This window comes from Chiloscyllium punctatum, chromosome 7 (assembly GCF_047496795.1).
Source record: "Chiloscyllium punctatum isolate Juve2018m chromosome 7, sChiPun1.3, whole genome shotgun sequence".
In the NCBI taxonomy this organism is placed as follows: domain Eukaryota; kingdom Metazoa; phylum Chordata; class Chondrichthyes; order Orectolobiformes; family Hemiscylliidae; genus Chiloscyllium; species Chiloscyllium punctatum.
Genome location: NC_092745.1, coordinates 68542099 through 68555926, shown reverse-complemented (window position 1 = coordinate 68555926; position 13828 = coordinate 68542099). Strand labels below are relative to the sequence as shown.

Sequence of the window (13828 nt, the reverse complement as noted above, 5' to 3'; positions counted from 1 at the left end):
TTTGGTTGGTCATGACTGAGGGACTTGCAGGGCTGCTGAGGTTGCTAGATTCTTTTGGAATCCAGGACTGGGATGGTCGAGAAGAAAATAAAGTCCTTCTGGTTGGAAGGATAAGAAATTTAAGGCGGAGGTGAGAAAAGGGGGCAATGTTTTTTTTCTCCTCTGGCCACTGTGAGTTGTTACCTGTGGGGCCAGGGATGGAGAGGAAGATGAAGTCAGTTCTCGCTTCGGCCAGTGGTGGCGCTGCGGCCGGAGGATCTGATTGGTTGGCAGTGACGTCAGCGCGAGTGGAAGCCCGGATGTTGCTGTGGTAACGGGCGACTGTGGGAGTGAGGGCGAGAGAGTGGTGTACAGACAGAGGTTAAGGGGGTACACCTTCCGTTGAACGTATGCCGTTATCCGACACATCCCAACGGTAGGGATCGCAGCATGGAGGTAATCTCACTTTTGTTTACCGGTGTCACTGGTTAATATTTGGTCTCGCCGCTTACCCGGGATTTAAAGTGCCCCCACCCACTACCAGATAACCGAAAGGGGTTGTCGTGATTCATTCGCTGTTGACTGGGATAAGGCAGGCCTCTAATGACTGAGGAGCTGAAAGATGTTCACGTTTCCTGACGTCTTTTACACAGACGCCTTATAATATGATACACCATTCATTATAGACGCTAATAGTGGCACTTGAGCCTTGAAACTTTTGTTGTGATAAAGGAGCCTCAGCAACCTCTCCCTACCTTTTCAATGTAACTAGCTACTGCCCTCCCACTGCACGCTAGCCGTGGAGATCAGAAATTTGGACCGTTTAGTATGTGAGAGCCACAGATCTGCCGACTTGACGCGCATTAGAATTGTTTTCAAGTTGAGTCTTCGTTTTTATTAATTACGATGCCTTTGAAATTCAAACCCAAAGGTACAAGGACGTTCAAAATATCTTCAACGAACAGTTAAGTGGTTGGTACGAAATAATATAAAAATGCAGTGTACATGAATCCCAGTGTCTTTGGAACAAGGAGTGGGAAAAGAGTGAGCTTGCCATATGTAGAATCGTGAAGTTCATGGGGTGAATTCTTGCAGTATAGTATAGAAATATTTTGTATTAGAATACTGTTTTTGGAATTTGATATACTCACTGCAATTGAGTTTGACATTTTGTCTTAACTGTGAGACATCCAGGAATGATCAGGATACTTGTTTTGCTTAAGGTTCTGACAGCTTAGTATGTGTTTGAAATGCAAGCTGCCTGGAGGTAATATTTTTCTTTTTAATGTATTGAAATGGAAAATGTTGAAATCAGCATGGAAAAGAAGCGTGATTTAATTCCCACTCCTTTATTTTATAACCATATCTGTAATAGCATGGGGTAAATATTTACAATTGATTTGCCCATGTAAATTTACACCAGTTTCAAAAAGTTTTTTTTTGGTTTTGTTATGGTACTGCACATTTTTAATGATTCCTTTTTTATGAAAAACATAATATTCTGCACATGAAATCATTCACAACTTAATGCAACTCTATTGAATACAAACATTTTCAGGTACAAAAAGAATGACTTACAATTATAGATGTTTTTACTCAACCTGTTGAGACACCACGTGACAAGTATCTGGGGAGGCAAACTAACCCAGACCTTCTGGAGACTTGCGATTATATAGTGCCTTTTTCAACCACTGCACGTCTCAAATCGCTGAACGGCAATGGAATATTTTGTGTGGTCACTGCTGTAATATAAGAAATGGGCTAATATAGCAAATTCCCACAACAAGCAATGTGATAATGACTAGATAATTTTTTTATTGTCTTGTTGATTGAGTGACAGTTGTTGCTAATGTAGTGTGGATAATGGTTCTGCACTTTTTTGAAATCATATTATATGGTTTTTGTTGTATCCATCTGAGATGAAAAACTTTAACATTTTATAGAAAATCTATGTTAACAAGATCCAAGCTTGAATTAGCAACAGAGAGACAGCACTTCACCTCGACAGAAAATTTTACTAACTGCTACAGTTCTCCTTTTCCCACTCCCAGCTATTCCCCTATACATATGTACGTATCTCCAGACAATTATCAATCAATTAGCACCTGCACTCATTTCCCTTTTAACCCTCGTTGCTTGATATTAACAATTCATTTTTCCTTAAATAAAACACTTGCGTACTTTGTGTTAAAATACAATCATTCTCAACATGTTTAATTACTGAAAAAAGGAAAAATTGATTTTCATATTCTTGCAACACCATAAATCTCTTTTTGAGGTCAAAATTATTTCTTGGAACAGCACTTTTTGTAAAACAATCTGATAATTAATGACTTCTGTCAAAACAATTTACCTCAAATCTTTTTTGTTTCCCAGCATTTCTTTTATATTTATAAAGTCAATCCTCAAAATTTTTTCAGTGTGCATTTACTGAACGAACGTTGCGTAAAGGGAATGGTTATTCATAAAACATCCTCTGAATAAACATTTCTCAGATTGCCCTCATACAGGGTTTCCTTTAGGAAGGCTGCGATATAGTGGTAATGTCACTGGACAAGTAATTCAGAACCTATGGCTAAAGTTTTGAAGATATGAGTTTGAATCCCACCATAGCAGATGGTAAAATTTGAATTTCATTAAAAACAATTGCTGGAATAAAGGCCCAGCATAATGGTGACCATTTAACTACTCTTAATTGTTGTAAAAACCCATCTGGCTCACTAATGTCCTTTAGGAAAGGAAAATATTTCATCATAAGGGTCATCAAGTCTAGTCTGAGTGTGCAACCATTTTAACTGTCCAGCTTCTTAGCTGGTCTGTTTCTGCCCTGAATGTCAGGTCAGCTTTCAATGAGAACCTGGCCTGATCAGTTGGGATGCAATTAATGCTTTTTAGAAAGACCGCCGAGTCAAAGGTCATTTGGCTCTGTTTATTTTTCTGTGTAATATCTGTTTCAGAGTCTCTTAGGTCTGACATTGAGTATTAAATTCTCTTTTCATTTTATTCATCGTATATAGCTTGAATTTCACAGAACATCCCCATGGCAAATCATAAACTTGCCAGTTGCATATGTGATACCAGTAGAACATTGTTACATCTGCTTTCAGTTAAGTACAATCTACCTTTAGCTAGATGGACCTAACTCAGGAACCGTTGGGCGGCACGGTGGCACAGTGGTTAGCACTGCTGCCTCACAGCGCCAGAGACCCAGGTTCAATTCCTGCCTCAGGCGACTGACTGTGTGGAGTTTGCACGTTCTCCCCGTGTCTGCGTGGGTTTCCTCCGGGTGCTCCGGTTTCCTCCCACAGTCACAAAGATGTTCAGGTCAGGTGAATTGGCCATGCTAAATTGCCCGTAGTGTTAGGTAAGGGGTAAATGTAGGGGTATGGGTGGGTTGCGCTTCGGCGGGGCGGTGTGGACTTGTTGGGCCGAAGGGCCTGTTTCCACACTGTAAGTAATCTAATCTAATCTAATCTAATCATGGCGCCATAGACTGTATTGAACGGAAATAGACCCTTTGGTCCAACCCGTCCATGCTGACCAGATATTCCAACCCAGCCTAGTCCCACCTGCCAGCACAGGCCCATATCCCTCCAAACCCCTCCTTTTCATATACCCATGCAGATGCCTTTTAAATGTTGCAATTGTACCAACCTCCACCACTTCCTCTAGCAGCTCATTCCATACATGTACCATCCTCTGTGTGTGAAAAAGTTGTTCCTTAGGTCTCTTTTATATCTTTGCCCTTTCACCCTAAACCTATGCCCTCTAGTTCTGGACTCCCCCATCCCAGGCAAAAGATGGTGTCTATTTACCCTATTCATGCCTATATTCTCCCTAGAGCTCAAATGCTCAAACCTTGGCAACATCCCTCTAAATCTTTTCTGAACCCTTTTAAGTTTCGTAACATCTTTCCGATAGGAAGGAGACCATATTTGCACACAATATTCCAACAGTGGCCGAACCAATGTCCTGTACAGCCGCAACATGACCTCCCAACTCCTGTACTCAATACTCTGACCAATAAAGGAAGCATACCAAACGCCACCTTCACTATCCTATCTACCTGCGACGACGCTTTCAAGGAGTTATGAACCTGCACTCCAAGGTCTCTTTGTTCAGCAACACTCCCTCCGACTTACCATTAAGTGTTTAAGTCCTGCTAAGATTTGCTTTCCCAAAATGCAGCACCTCACATTTATCTAAATTAAACTCCAGCTGCCACTTCTCAGCCCATCTGATTAAGATCTCGTAATCTGAGGTAACCTTATTTGCTGTACACTATACCTCCAATTTTGGTGTCATCAGCAAACTTACTAACTATACCTCTTATGCTCACATCCGAATCATTTATATAAATGATGAAAAGTAGCGGACCTAGCACCGACCCTTGTGGCACTCAACTGGTCACAGGCCTCCAGTCTAAAAAAACCACCCTCTGTCTTCTACATTTGAGCCAGTTCTGTGTCCAAATGGTGAGTTCTCCCTATATTTCGTCAGATCTAATCTCCCTAACAAGTCTCCCATAGGGAATCCTTATGGAATGCCTTACTGAAGTCCATAAAGATCACGTCCACCGATCCTTGTTGCACCGTTCAACCCATTAACAGTTGTTTAATTTTCCCTGTTTTCAATGGTTAAAAATGCTTATTTTTGGAACTTTTCATGAAGTGAAAATGCAGCTTTTAGATTGACTTACATTTCGCAAAATGCGTTACTGGAAATGCAGAGAAAGTCTTCAAGATAATTTTTCCTGCAGTCAAGGAATAGGCTGTAACATGTTCATGATCAATTCTCTCTTCAGAACACCAAGCCAATAATCTGACTTGAGCCCCATTATGAAGCACACATATCATATGTGTGATAAGTCTGGCTGTTTCCCAACTGGTACGTCAGAGCATGCACCAAATTCTTTCCAACTATCCAACTCCTTGTTTTGCATCCTTGATCAATTTTATCTATTAATTTGTTAGTAACTACTAAACCTCTTTATCATAGATGTTCCTAGCATTCCTATTCTGTTCTATCATTCTTGTTAACATCATGCTATGGCCTCTGCTTGACCCTCCTATCTCTCTGTTTAAAGATTACTATTGCAAGAGCTTTCCCTGCTATAATAAGAGGATCTGTCATTAGGCTGTGATTTTTTTTCTCTCTCTCGGGTTGTGATTCTGGAGATCTCGAAAGTGTTTCTGACTCTCCGCATTTTTACCTTCTGTTCCTTATTTTGCACTTTTAATTAATCTTTGACATCCCTCAATACAATGGCCCCTTCTGGCAAATATGTTACTTTCATGTGATCGTTAGTCATTGTCCTTTGTGCTAAATAGCCTTATTCAATACTTCACTCTCTATATTTAATCAGTTCAGTATCGGCCATTGCTTATTCCTTGTGTGTGAAGCATATGGTTTCTCATCCATTTCTCCTGTATGCTTTAGTTGGATTTTTAACTAGCGGTGAATAAGTAAATTGTTGATGTAGTTTTAATACAACTTGCCTTTTTTTCCTTTAAAGTCCTGTTCTCTGATGCCAATGACATTTTTTATCGTGCTAATTGAATATTTTCAGTCTTGTCAAAGTGATGCCATAATGTTTGGTCTGGATAAACTCCACATCTAGCTTTGTTTGAAAGTTTTTCATAGACTACTTGCTCCACAGTAAGTGCCAATGACTGGATTCTACATTATTGCTAATAAAATGGAATCATTATTCTACACTGACTTTAACGTTTTGTTTTGCCCAAACTTGAAGTGAGTGGAATTTTCATACTCTGTCCTTTCTATTTATCTAGACATCTTTTAACTCTATATAATGTGGGTGACCACCTCCAGTCCAACATAGCGTATTGAATAAATCCACAACCAGAACACTCATTACTAGGCTAGTGTGAGCAGTACATAACTCTCAGACTGATCAGTATTATTATTGTTTTCTCCATCCGAATCTTCACTGTCTTGTGTCACTTTGCCCTCTTGTCCAAAACAGAATAACAATGTTGGCAATCTATTGCACAATTATGTTGTGTTGACATTTCCCCAGGTGTTCTTGAGATTCATTGTTCTGTTATAGTTATGCAATTCCTTTTGTCTATCAAAAATTGCCAAAGTTATCTCAGTGCTCACCCTTTTATTTGATTCTTATTTCATGTTGACACGTGCACCCAATACTTGTATAGTCTTCAGATGTTGCTGACATTGAATCTTCCATCTTTTGTGTTACTGCTGATTGTCCTTTTTGCCAAGGAATTTTCGAATGCATATCTCTTTCTAAGAATCTAGCTCTAGTTAACACCAAGGGGTTAACCATGTCTTTGCACATTCCAACAATTTAGAGCCAAGCACTGAGTTAGTAATTTCCAAATAGAATTTGTACACTCTTGTATATGGTTTGCTAAGTTCTATTGTATATTCTTCATTGAAATCACAATCTGGCATTCTTAATTTATCAAATTCTAACAATGTCTTCAATGCATTTAATGCATCATCTTTTTTATAAATGTTGTCCATAAATTTTATAAGAATTTCCAAACCTTTGTTTTATCTGAACCCCTCAGTCTCTCTGTTTGACAACATTCATGAGGCCCATTAACATTGTAAGTCCTGCCATTGTTTGTCTTACCAAAATGCAACACCTCACATTTATCCAAATTAAACTCCAAATGCCATTTCCTGGCCCATTGGCCCAATTGGTCAAGATCCCTTTGTTATCTTAGATAATCTTTTTCACTGTCTACTATGCCATTAATTTTCATGTCATCTGTAAACGTACTAACCACGCTTCCTATATTCTCATCCAAATCATTTATGCAAGTGAAAACAACAGTGGACCCAGCACTGATCCCTGCTGGTCACAGTCCTCCAGTCCAAAAAACAAACTTCTACCTTAACCTTCTGTGTCTCCTACCATTGAGCTAATTTTATATCCAATTGACAAGCTCTCCCTGAATCCCATGTGATCTAAGTTGACTGTTCAAGTCCAACATGACTTGTTCAGAACCAAATATATCTGGAAAAGTCATATTGGACTTGCAACATTAAAACTGTTTCTTCTCTCACCTTAAGTGCTGAGTTCTTCCAGCACTTCCTGTTTTTATTTCTGATCTCTAGCTTCCACAGTATGTTGCTTTTACTTTGATGTCCCCTCAACAAGGATTTAATTCCTGATAAGGAAGTTAGTGGAATTTAAATTCAGTTAATAAATCTGAAGTTGAATGGTGACTGCAGTAATGGGAACCATGAAAGTTACGTCAATTGTTATAAGTCCACCTGATTCACTTAGCTGAAAATTACCACCTTTACCTAGTCTGACCTAACCTACACTAATGTGGTTGTCCTCTGAAATGATCCAACAAGCCAAGGACAATAGGGACAGGCGCAAGGATTGTGACACCCATATCCTATCAAAGAACAAAGAAAAATAACAAGTGCATGAAGTAAAAAAGTACTGATTAGTTTAGGGGTTGGATGGGAGAACGTATAGTAGATGCCACCTCCCCCCCGCTCCCCCCCCCATTCGCGGATTTGGTTTCTGCGGTTTACTGCGGTCCAAAAATATTATATGGAACATTCCAGAAATAATTCCGGGGGCTGCTGGGGAGGTAACTTTCCCATTTAAATGATAAGGTTCACTATTATCCACTGTTTTGGTTGATCTTGGAATGTACCACCCACGGATACTGGGAGCACCTGTATGTGTAGAAGGAGTAATGACTGAAACGTCGACTCTCCTTCTTGGGATGCTGCCTGACCTGCTGTGCTTTTCCAGCGCCACATTTTTCGACTCTGATCTTCAGTATCTGCAGTCCTTGCTTTCTGCCAGTGAGGTTGACAGCCTATTTCCATCCTTAAATTTGCTATTGCTTTGTAGAGCAATAAGAAATTCTATCTTTGCAAAGATTAGCTTCAGTATTCATAAAATATTTTATTTTTCTCATTCCATAGTGTATCACAGATGGACTCAAAGCTGTTAGAATGTCGTCAGAATCTGAAGTACACCAGACAGAGCTATTGAATGAGCAGCATGCAGTGAACTCTGAAAGTAGTTCCATGTGGCAAGTGACCGACATAACCCGTCTGCGCCGATTTCTCTGTTTTGGTTATGAGGGAGGGACATACTACACCAGTGAGGACAAACTTAAAAAAGAGAACGCTCAGGCCATATTGAGACTATTAGAAGAAGGTAAAGGGACTGAGGTTGTCCAGGAAATAAAGACTTTTGATAACGAAGGCAAAACAGTCACACAAGAACCTGTTTTGTTTGCTTTGGCTCTTTGCACGCAGTGCTCAGATGCTTCCACAAAACAAGCTGCGTATAAAGCACTGGCTGAAATCTGTCGCATTCCAACCCATCTATTCACATATATTCAGTTTAGAAAGGATCTCAGTGGTGGGACGAAATGTGGTATATGGGGCAGAGCCCTAAGGAAAGCAGTGGCAAACTGGTACAACAGTAAAGATGGGATGACTATCGCCATGGCAGTTACAAAGTATAAGCGCAGAGCAGGATGGTCACACAAAGACTTGCTTCGGTTGTCACATTTGAAGCCAGCTAATGAAGGTGAGTAACAACATTGTGGTGCACTGATTTTTGATTTTAACATTTTCACCACCTGACTAGAGCTGCAGGTGCTCAATGAGATGCTATGATTTCTATAAGTTACTTGTGGTCATCTGCTCAAAAACCTGCCTTATCTTAGATCAGTTAACTTGGTACAGGCTGGATATTGAATTTTGACCTTTATCATGTAACATTTGGCAATGCATTCACTCTTGTGTGTGCAGGACCCTTGGGGTGAATAAGACTTAAATTTTCACCATATTAATTATTATTGTTTAAAATATTGCAGTATAACCTGAATTCATTCTAACAGTGGTTCTTAGCTACCTACTCCATGCCATGATATTTAGATGATTGAACTGAAAGCATGTGCTTGCAAGTTAGGATCAGGCCAAGTTCTGTGATCTTATCAGTCCTAATAAGATTGGATGTTATCAAGTTCAATGTTTCACGCCCTCTGCCTATGGCAGATATTTTTAAAAAATGTTAAAGTAAATATCGTGGAGTACCATTTTTGCTGAAGTTTTTTTGATTCGGTTTCTTTCAATCGTCAACAAAATCATGGACATGTGAATGTGAATTGCAGTGATGTTCATTTCTTTAAGAGTTAAGTGATTATGTTCTTAACTGGAAAATGAGAATGAATACACAAATAATTATAGACACAAACACCATCTGCTTGAATCTTGTGTCCCTGTTTGCTAATTGATTTTTCCTGCTATTTTTTTAAAAAAGTGCATTTTATATGGCAATTCGATTATGTGTCCAAAAGCAATGAAGTGTGGAAATAAAGTTAGTGAATATAAAATTCTCAAAACAAATTAACTGTAACCTTGAAGCCTGTTTTTGTTATTGGAATATTTTTTGTAATAAATTCCTGGTATCGCTAGCAAGTTCCAGACAAGGACGTTTAATAGCTTTTAACAAAACTGGGTGGCTCTTGTACTTTGCCTTGAAATTTCTTTTGGTCTGAGTAACTACACCTGACTATATTATTGTACTTCATTGGGTCAGCATGCTGGAAATCATGCCACACTTTTCCTAAAGTGGTTATAAAAGTTAAAGATTTCATCAAAGTATGCAAAGCTCCCTATTTTACCTGCCTTCAAGACCCAGGTTAACAGAAACCAGGGGTTTGCACTTCACAAGAATTACTGTCTAAATAGATTCTAGGTACAATAACTGATCTGCTTGTGGCCTCAACACCATTTTCCAGCCTGTGCCCCATCATCTTTGACTCCCTTGTAGGTCAAAGATCTGTTGAACTGGACTTTGAATATAATTAACAACCCAACCTCGGCAGCCCTCTGCAGTAAAGAATTCCTTACATTTAATACATTCTGAGGGAAGAAATTCCTTCTGATCTCTGTTTTAAGTGCGCAAACCCTTACTCTCACATTATGCTTCCTGGTCCTAGACTCTCCCACAAGAGTAAACAACCTTTCTGCATTGATCCTGTCAAGTTCCCTAAGAATCTTTTGTTTCAATAAGGTCATTTCTCATTCTTCTAAATTCCAATGAGTACAGGTCCACCCTACTTAGCTTCTCCTTGAAAGACAGTCCCTTCAGGCATGGTATAAGCCCACTGTCCAAACCTGGTTTACCCAAATTGATCAACTTGTCTTCAATATTCACTCCAGGAGATAATCTAGGGAACCTTCTCTGAAATGCCTCTAATACAAATAAATCCTATCTTGGATAAAGAGAAAAAATCTGTACACAGTGCTGTATGTGTGATCTCACCAATGACCTGTTGGCAGTGATGAAAATTAACTGTTTTTAAACCCTGTACTGTTGTCATAAAGGCCAGCCCAGATCTTACAAAGTCATTACTGATCACAATGCTACATTGATCGGAGCAGCATCTATTTCTTTGCAAAGTACAACACACCAATCTTGCACAAATAAAAACGTGGAAGAAAATTATGAGGATTAAGCAGTGATGTTGAGGGATAGCCGCCAGCAGCAAGACCACCAATTTGTCAGTCGTGCAGCAGAGAACAATGTGCACCAGATTGGGATAAACTGTCAAACCTGCAAATTGTTACATCAAAGTTTGAAATAACAATCTTGTAAATTCTATTTTACCTGTTTATGTAATTATATTGACAACACACGTACATACAAACATATCTGTTTGGGATAAGTTATTTTAACCTTTTGAGAAAGGGGAGTTTGCTATCTAATGCATGCTAAAATTTTATCATTCATGCATGAGATTCTTCCATATCGCAGCATTCTGTGGTCTCGTCTATTTGCATAATATTTTACCTTTTTATTCCTTCCTTCAAAGTGGGTAACCTGCCATTTTTTCTTGTTATACTCCATTAACCAACTTTTTTGTCCATTTATTTAATCTACCTGGATTCCTTTGCTGACTCTGTCTTCCCCATAACTTACTTTCCTTCTTATCTTTACTTAATCTGCAGCTGCACTGCAGTGGTTTAAGAAGGCAGCTCACCACCACCTTCTTGAGGGGAACTTGGGACAGGCAATAAATGCTGGCTAGCCAGTGATGCCCACATCCCACAAATAAATACATTTTAAAAAATGCACTCCATCCATTCACTTATTCAATAATGTAGACTGTAAATAGTTGAGACTGTAAATAGTCCAGCACCCTGTGGCACTCCACTCGTTACAATTTGCCAACTGAAAATGACACATTTATTTTAAATATATTTCCTGTTACTTACACTGTTCCTTATTCTTGTTAATAAGTTACTCTGATCTTGAGTAGTAACCATATTTGTGACATCTTACTAAATATACTAAATACCGTTAGCAAATACATTTGATTTACTGATATTCAATGCCTTTCCTCTGGGCTCTGAGTTTTTAAAGTCTATGTCCCGTTCAGGAGACTGCAGAAGCACACAGTGCGCAAGACCCTGCCCCCAATCCCATCCAAAACCGCCTCCCGTCCCTAACCCCGTGCAACACCTCCCCTGCTCCTAACCACATGCAACATCTCCCCCCACCCCCAACCTTGTGCAACACCTCCCCCGTTCCCAATTCTGTGCAACACCACCCCCCCCTCGAACCCCGTACACACCCCCACCTCTCCGGGGCAGCTGGACCGGTCACCAAAAACAAGGCTGCTACAGTTGCCTTTGTGCAGTAAGTCTCCAAATAGCGCGTGCGTACGCACATGCACACACAGCCCACACACAACTTTTTACTGCAACTTTTTGACAGGTTCCACCTTTGCCCTGTATAGGACAATGTTGGAGAGATTATCTGGTGAAGGGAGGGTTTAGGGTACACCCCGCTGTAGAACTCCAGGGCAAGTGTGAGGAGAGAGGGATGGCGGGCAGGTCAGTCATTTGGAGATAGTGCCTCTTTAATCACTGTAAACAAAAGATGCGATCACTGTTGAAAATACTTCTTTGATGTAATGTTTCCATCGGGACCTTGAAACCTCCTTCGGATAATCCGATTTTCGCATAATTGGTATTCGGATAATCGAAATTCCTCTGTATTGGTGGGGAAAGAAAGAAATGGCACACGTTGAATCATGATTCAGAAGGAGGCCATTCAATCCATTATGCCTGAATTGACACACTGGAAGAGCTATTCGGCTTGTCCCAACTCCCCAGCCTTTCCTTGGAACTCTAGAATTTTTTTCAATTCAGATGTGTATTGCCTCTGCACTTCCAGTGGAAAGGAACAAAGTTTATCGTTGAACACCAAATTAGAGCCAATACAAATAGCATACATAGACTAGTCCCAGCCCAGGGCAGACAGTTCTGCAGGCCTATGCCTGGGTCTGCTTCATTTAGTTTAAACTAACCTGTCCAGAGATATTATTACACATCTCTGGAGCAGGTGTCATAAACCCAGACCTCATGGTTCATAGGTAAGGACACAACCACTGCACCACAAGAGGCCCTTGGTACTGCTTTTTCTCTTTTTATATATCTAGAAGTACTCTTGCACACAGCTGGCATTTTTCATCATCGTATAACTGTGACTTTTTTTTGTCATCTATTAACCTTCACTGGTAACTCACTCATGTAACCAATTGCTTAAAGCCCATTAAGGACAATACTAGCCATCAAAAAGTGAGGGAGAGGTAGGGAAAGCAGGGAGGGGCTAAATCAAAACTGAATTTGAAGGGACCGGATCTGCTTTATTTAGATATTTTACAATCAGCAAGTTCAGAGATATTAAAACACACCTCTGGAACTTGAACCTGGGCCTCCCAGCTCAGAGGTAGGGGCACTGTCACACAGCACAAGAGCCTTATTTGGGTTTGCATTTTTTTAATATCTGGAAATGCTCTTACACACCACCGAACTGCTTTCCTACCACTAAAAGCACAATGACCTTTTTATTTTTAAATATCAGTTACCACAATTAAATCACCCATGTAGCCAATTGAATACTTACAAGCAAAGTTGAAAAGAGTGGCTGACGCTGGAAAAGCACAGCATGTCAGGCAACATCTGAGGGAAAGGAAAGTTGTCGTTTCGGGCATAAGCCCATTCCTGATAAAGAAGAGCTTATGCTCAAAATGTTGACTCTCCTGCTCCTCGGAAGCTGCCTGACTGGCTGTGCTTTTCGCGCACCACATTCTTCGACTCTGATCTCCAGCATCTGCAGTCCTCACTTTCTCCATTCCTGATGAAGGGCCTATCCCTGAAACGTTGATTTTCCTGCTCCTCAGATGCTGACTCACCTGCTGTGCTTTTCCAGTGCCACACTTTTCAACTCTGATTCTCCAGCATCTTCAGTCTTTACTTTCTTCTGTTTACAAGCAAAGTCCATAATGGACAGTGCAAGCCATCAAAAGTGACGGAAGAGTAGGGAGAGTAGGAAGGGGCTAAATTGGGTCTGTTTTTCTTTAAAACCTATTTTTCTAATCAACCTGCTCAGAGATGTTATTATGAATAGGTAGGACTTGAACCCAGGGTCTCCTGGTTCATGGGCAGGGACTCGTGCTATAAGAGGAGTTTGTGTCTGCTTTATAAAGAGCTCAGTTCATGTATTCCATCTAGGCAGGCCATTACCTGTTACCAAGGGAACTGATACTCAATGAAGGGCATATGCAGATTCCTGATGAAGGGCTTACGCCCAAAACATTACCTCTCCTGGTCCTGCATTTATGGGATATATCTCTCCAGCTTGATTGCTGGGTTCACAATGACTGAGCCTTTTCCTGTGGCTCTAAGTTTAGATCATGGAGCTTCCAATGACCATGGATTGCTGCGAGGAGGCAGCCTCCATGAAATTGGCATAGTCCATATCTGATAGCAGGGGCCATTTTGCTGGCAGTTCTTTAACATAACC

The 13828-nt window shown here is 40.3% G+C and overlaps 1 protein-coding gene across 4 annotated transcripts in view; it reads left to right on the top strand.

Moving 5' to 3' along the window:
- Nucleotides 1-301: 301 nt before the first annotated feature.
- ro60 (Ro60, Y RNA binding protein) overlaps nucleotides 302-13828 on the top strand; it is a 47646-nt gene continuing 34119 nt past the window's right edge. The window contains exons 1-3 of one of the 4 annotated variants that reach the window (XM_072573906.1): nucleotides 308-435; nucleotides 4784-4866; nucleotides 7921-8536. In XM_072573906.1, coding sequence (XP_072430007.1) covers nucleotides 7951-8536 — 586 coding nt within the window. In that variant the 5' untranslated portion in view covers nucleotides 308-435; nucleotides 4784-4866; nucleotides 7921-7950. Of the gene's footprint in view, nucleotides 436-4783; nucleotides 4867-7920; nucleotides 8537-13828 lie in introns of all 4 variants that reach the window. The other 3 variants (XM_072573905.1, XM_072573907.1, XM_072573908.1) reach the window with 3 other exon arrangements.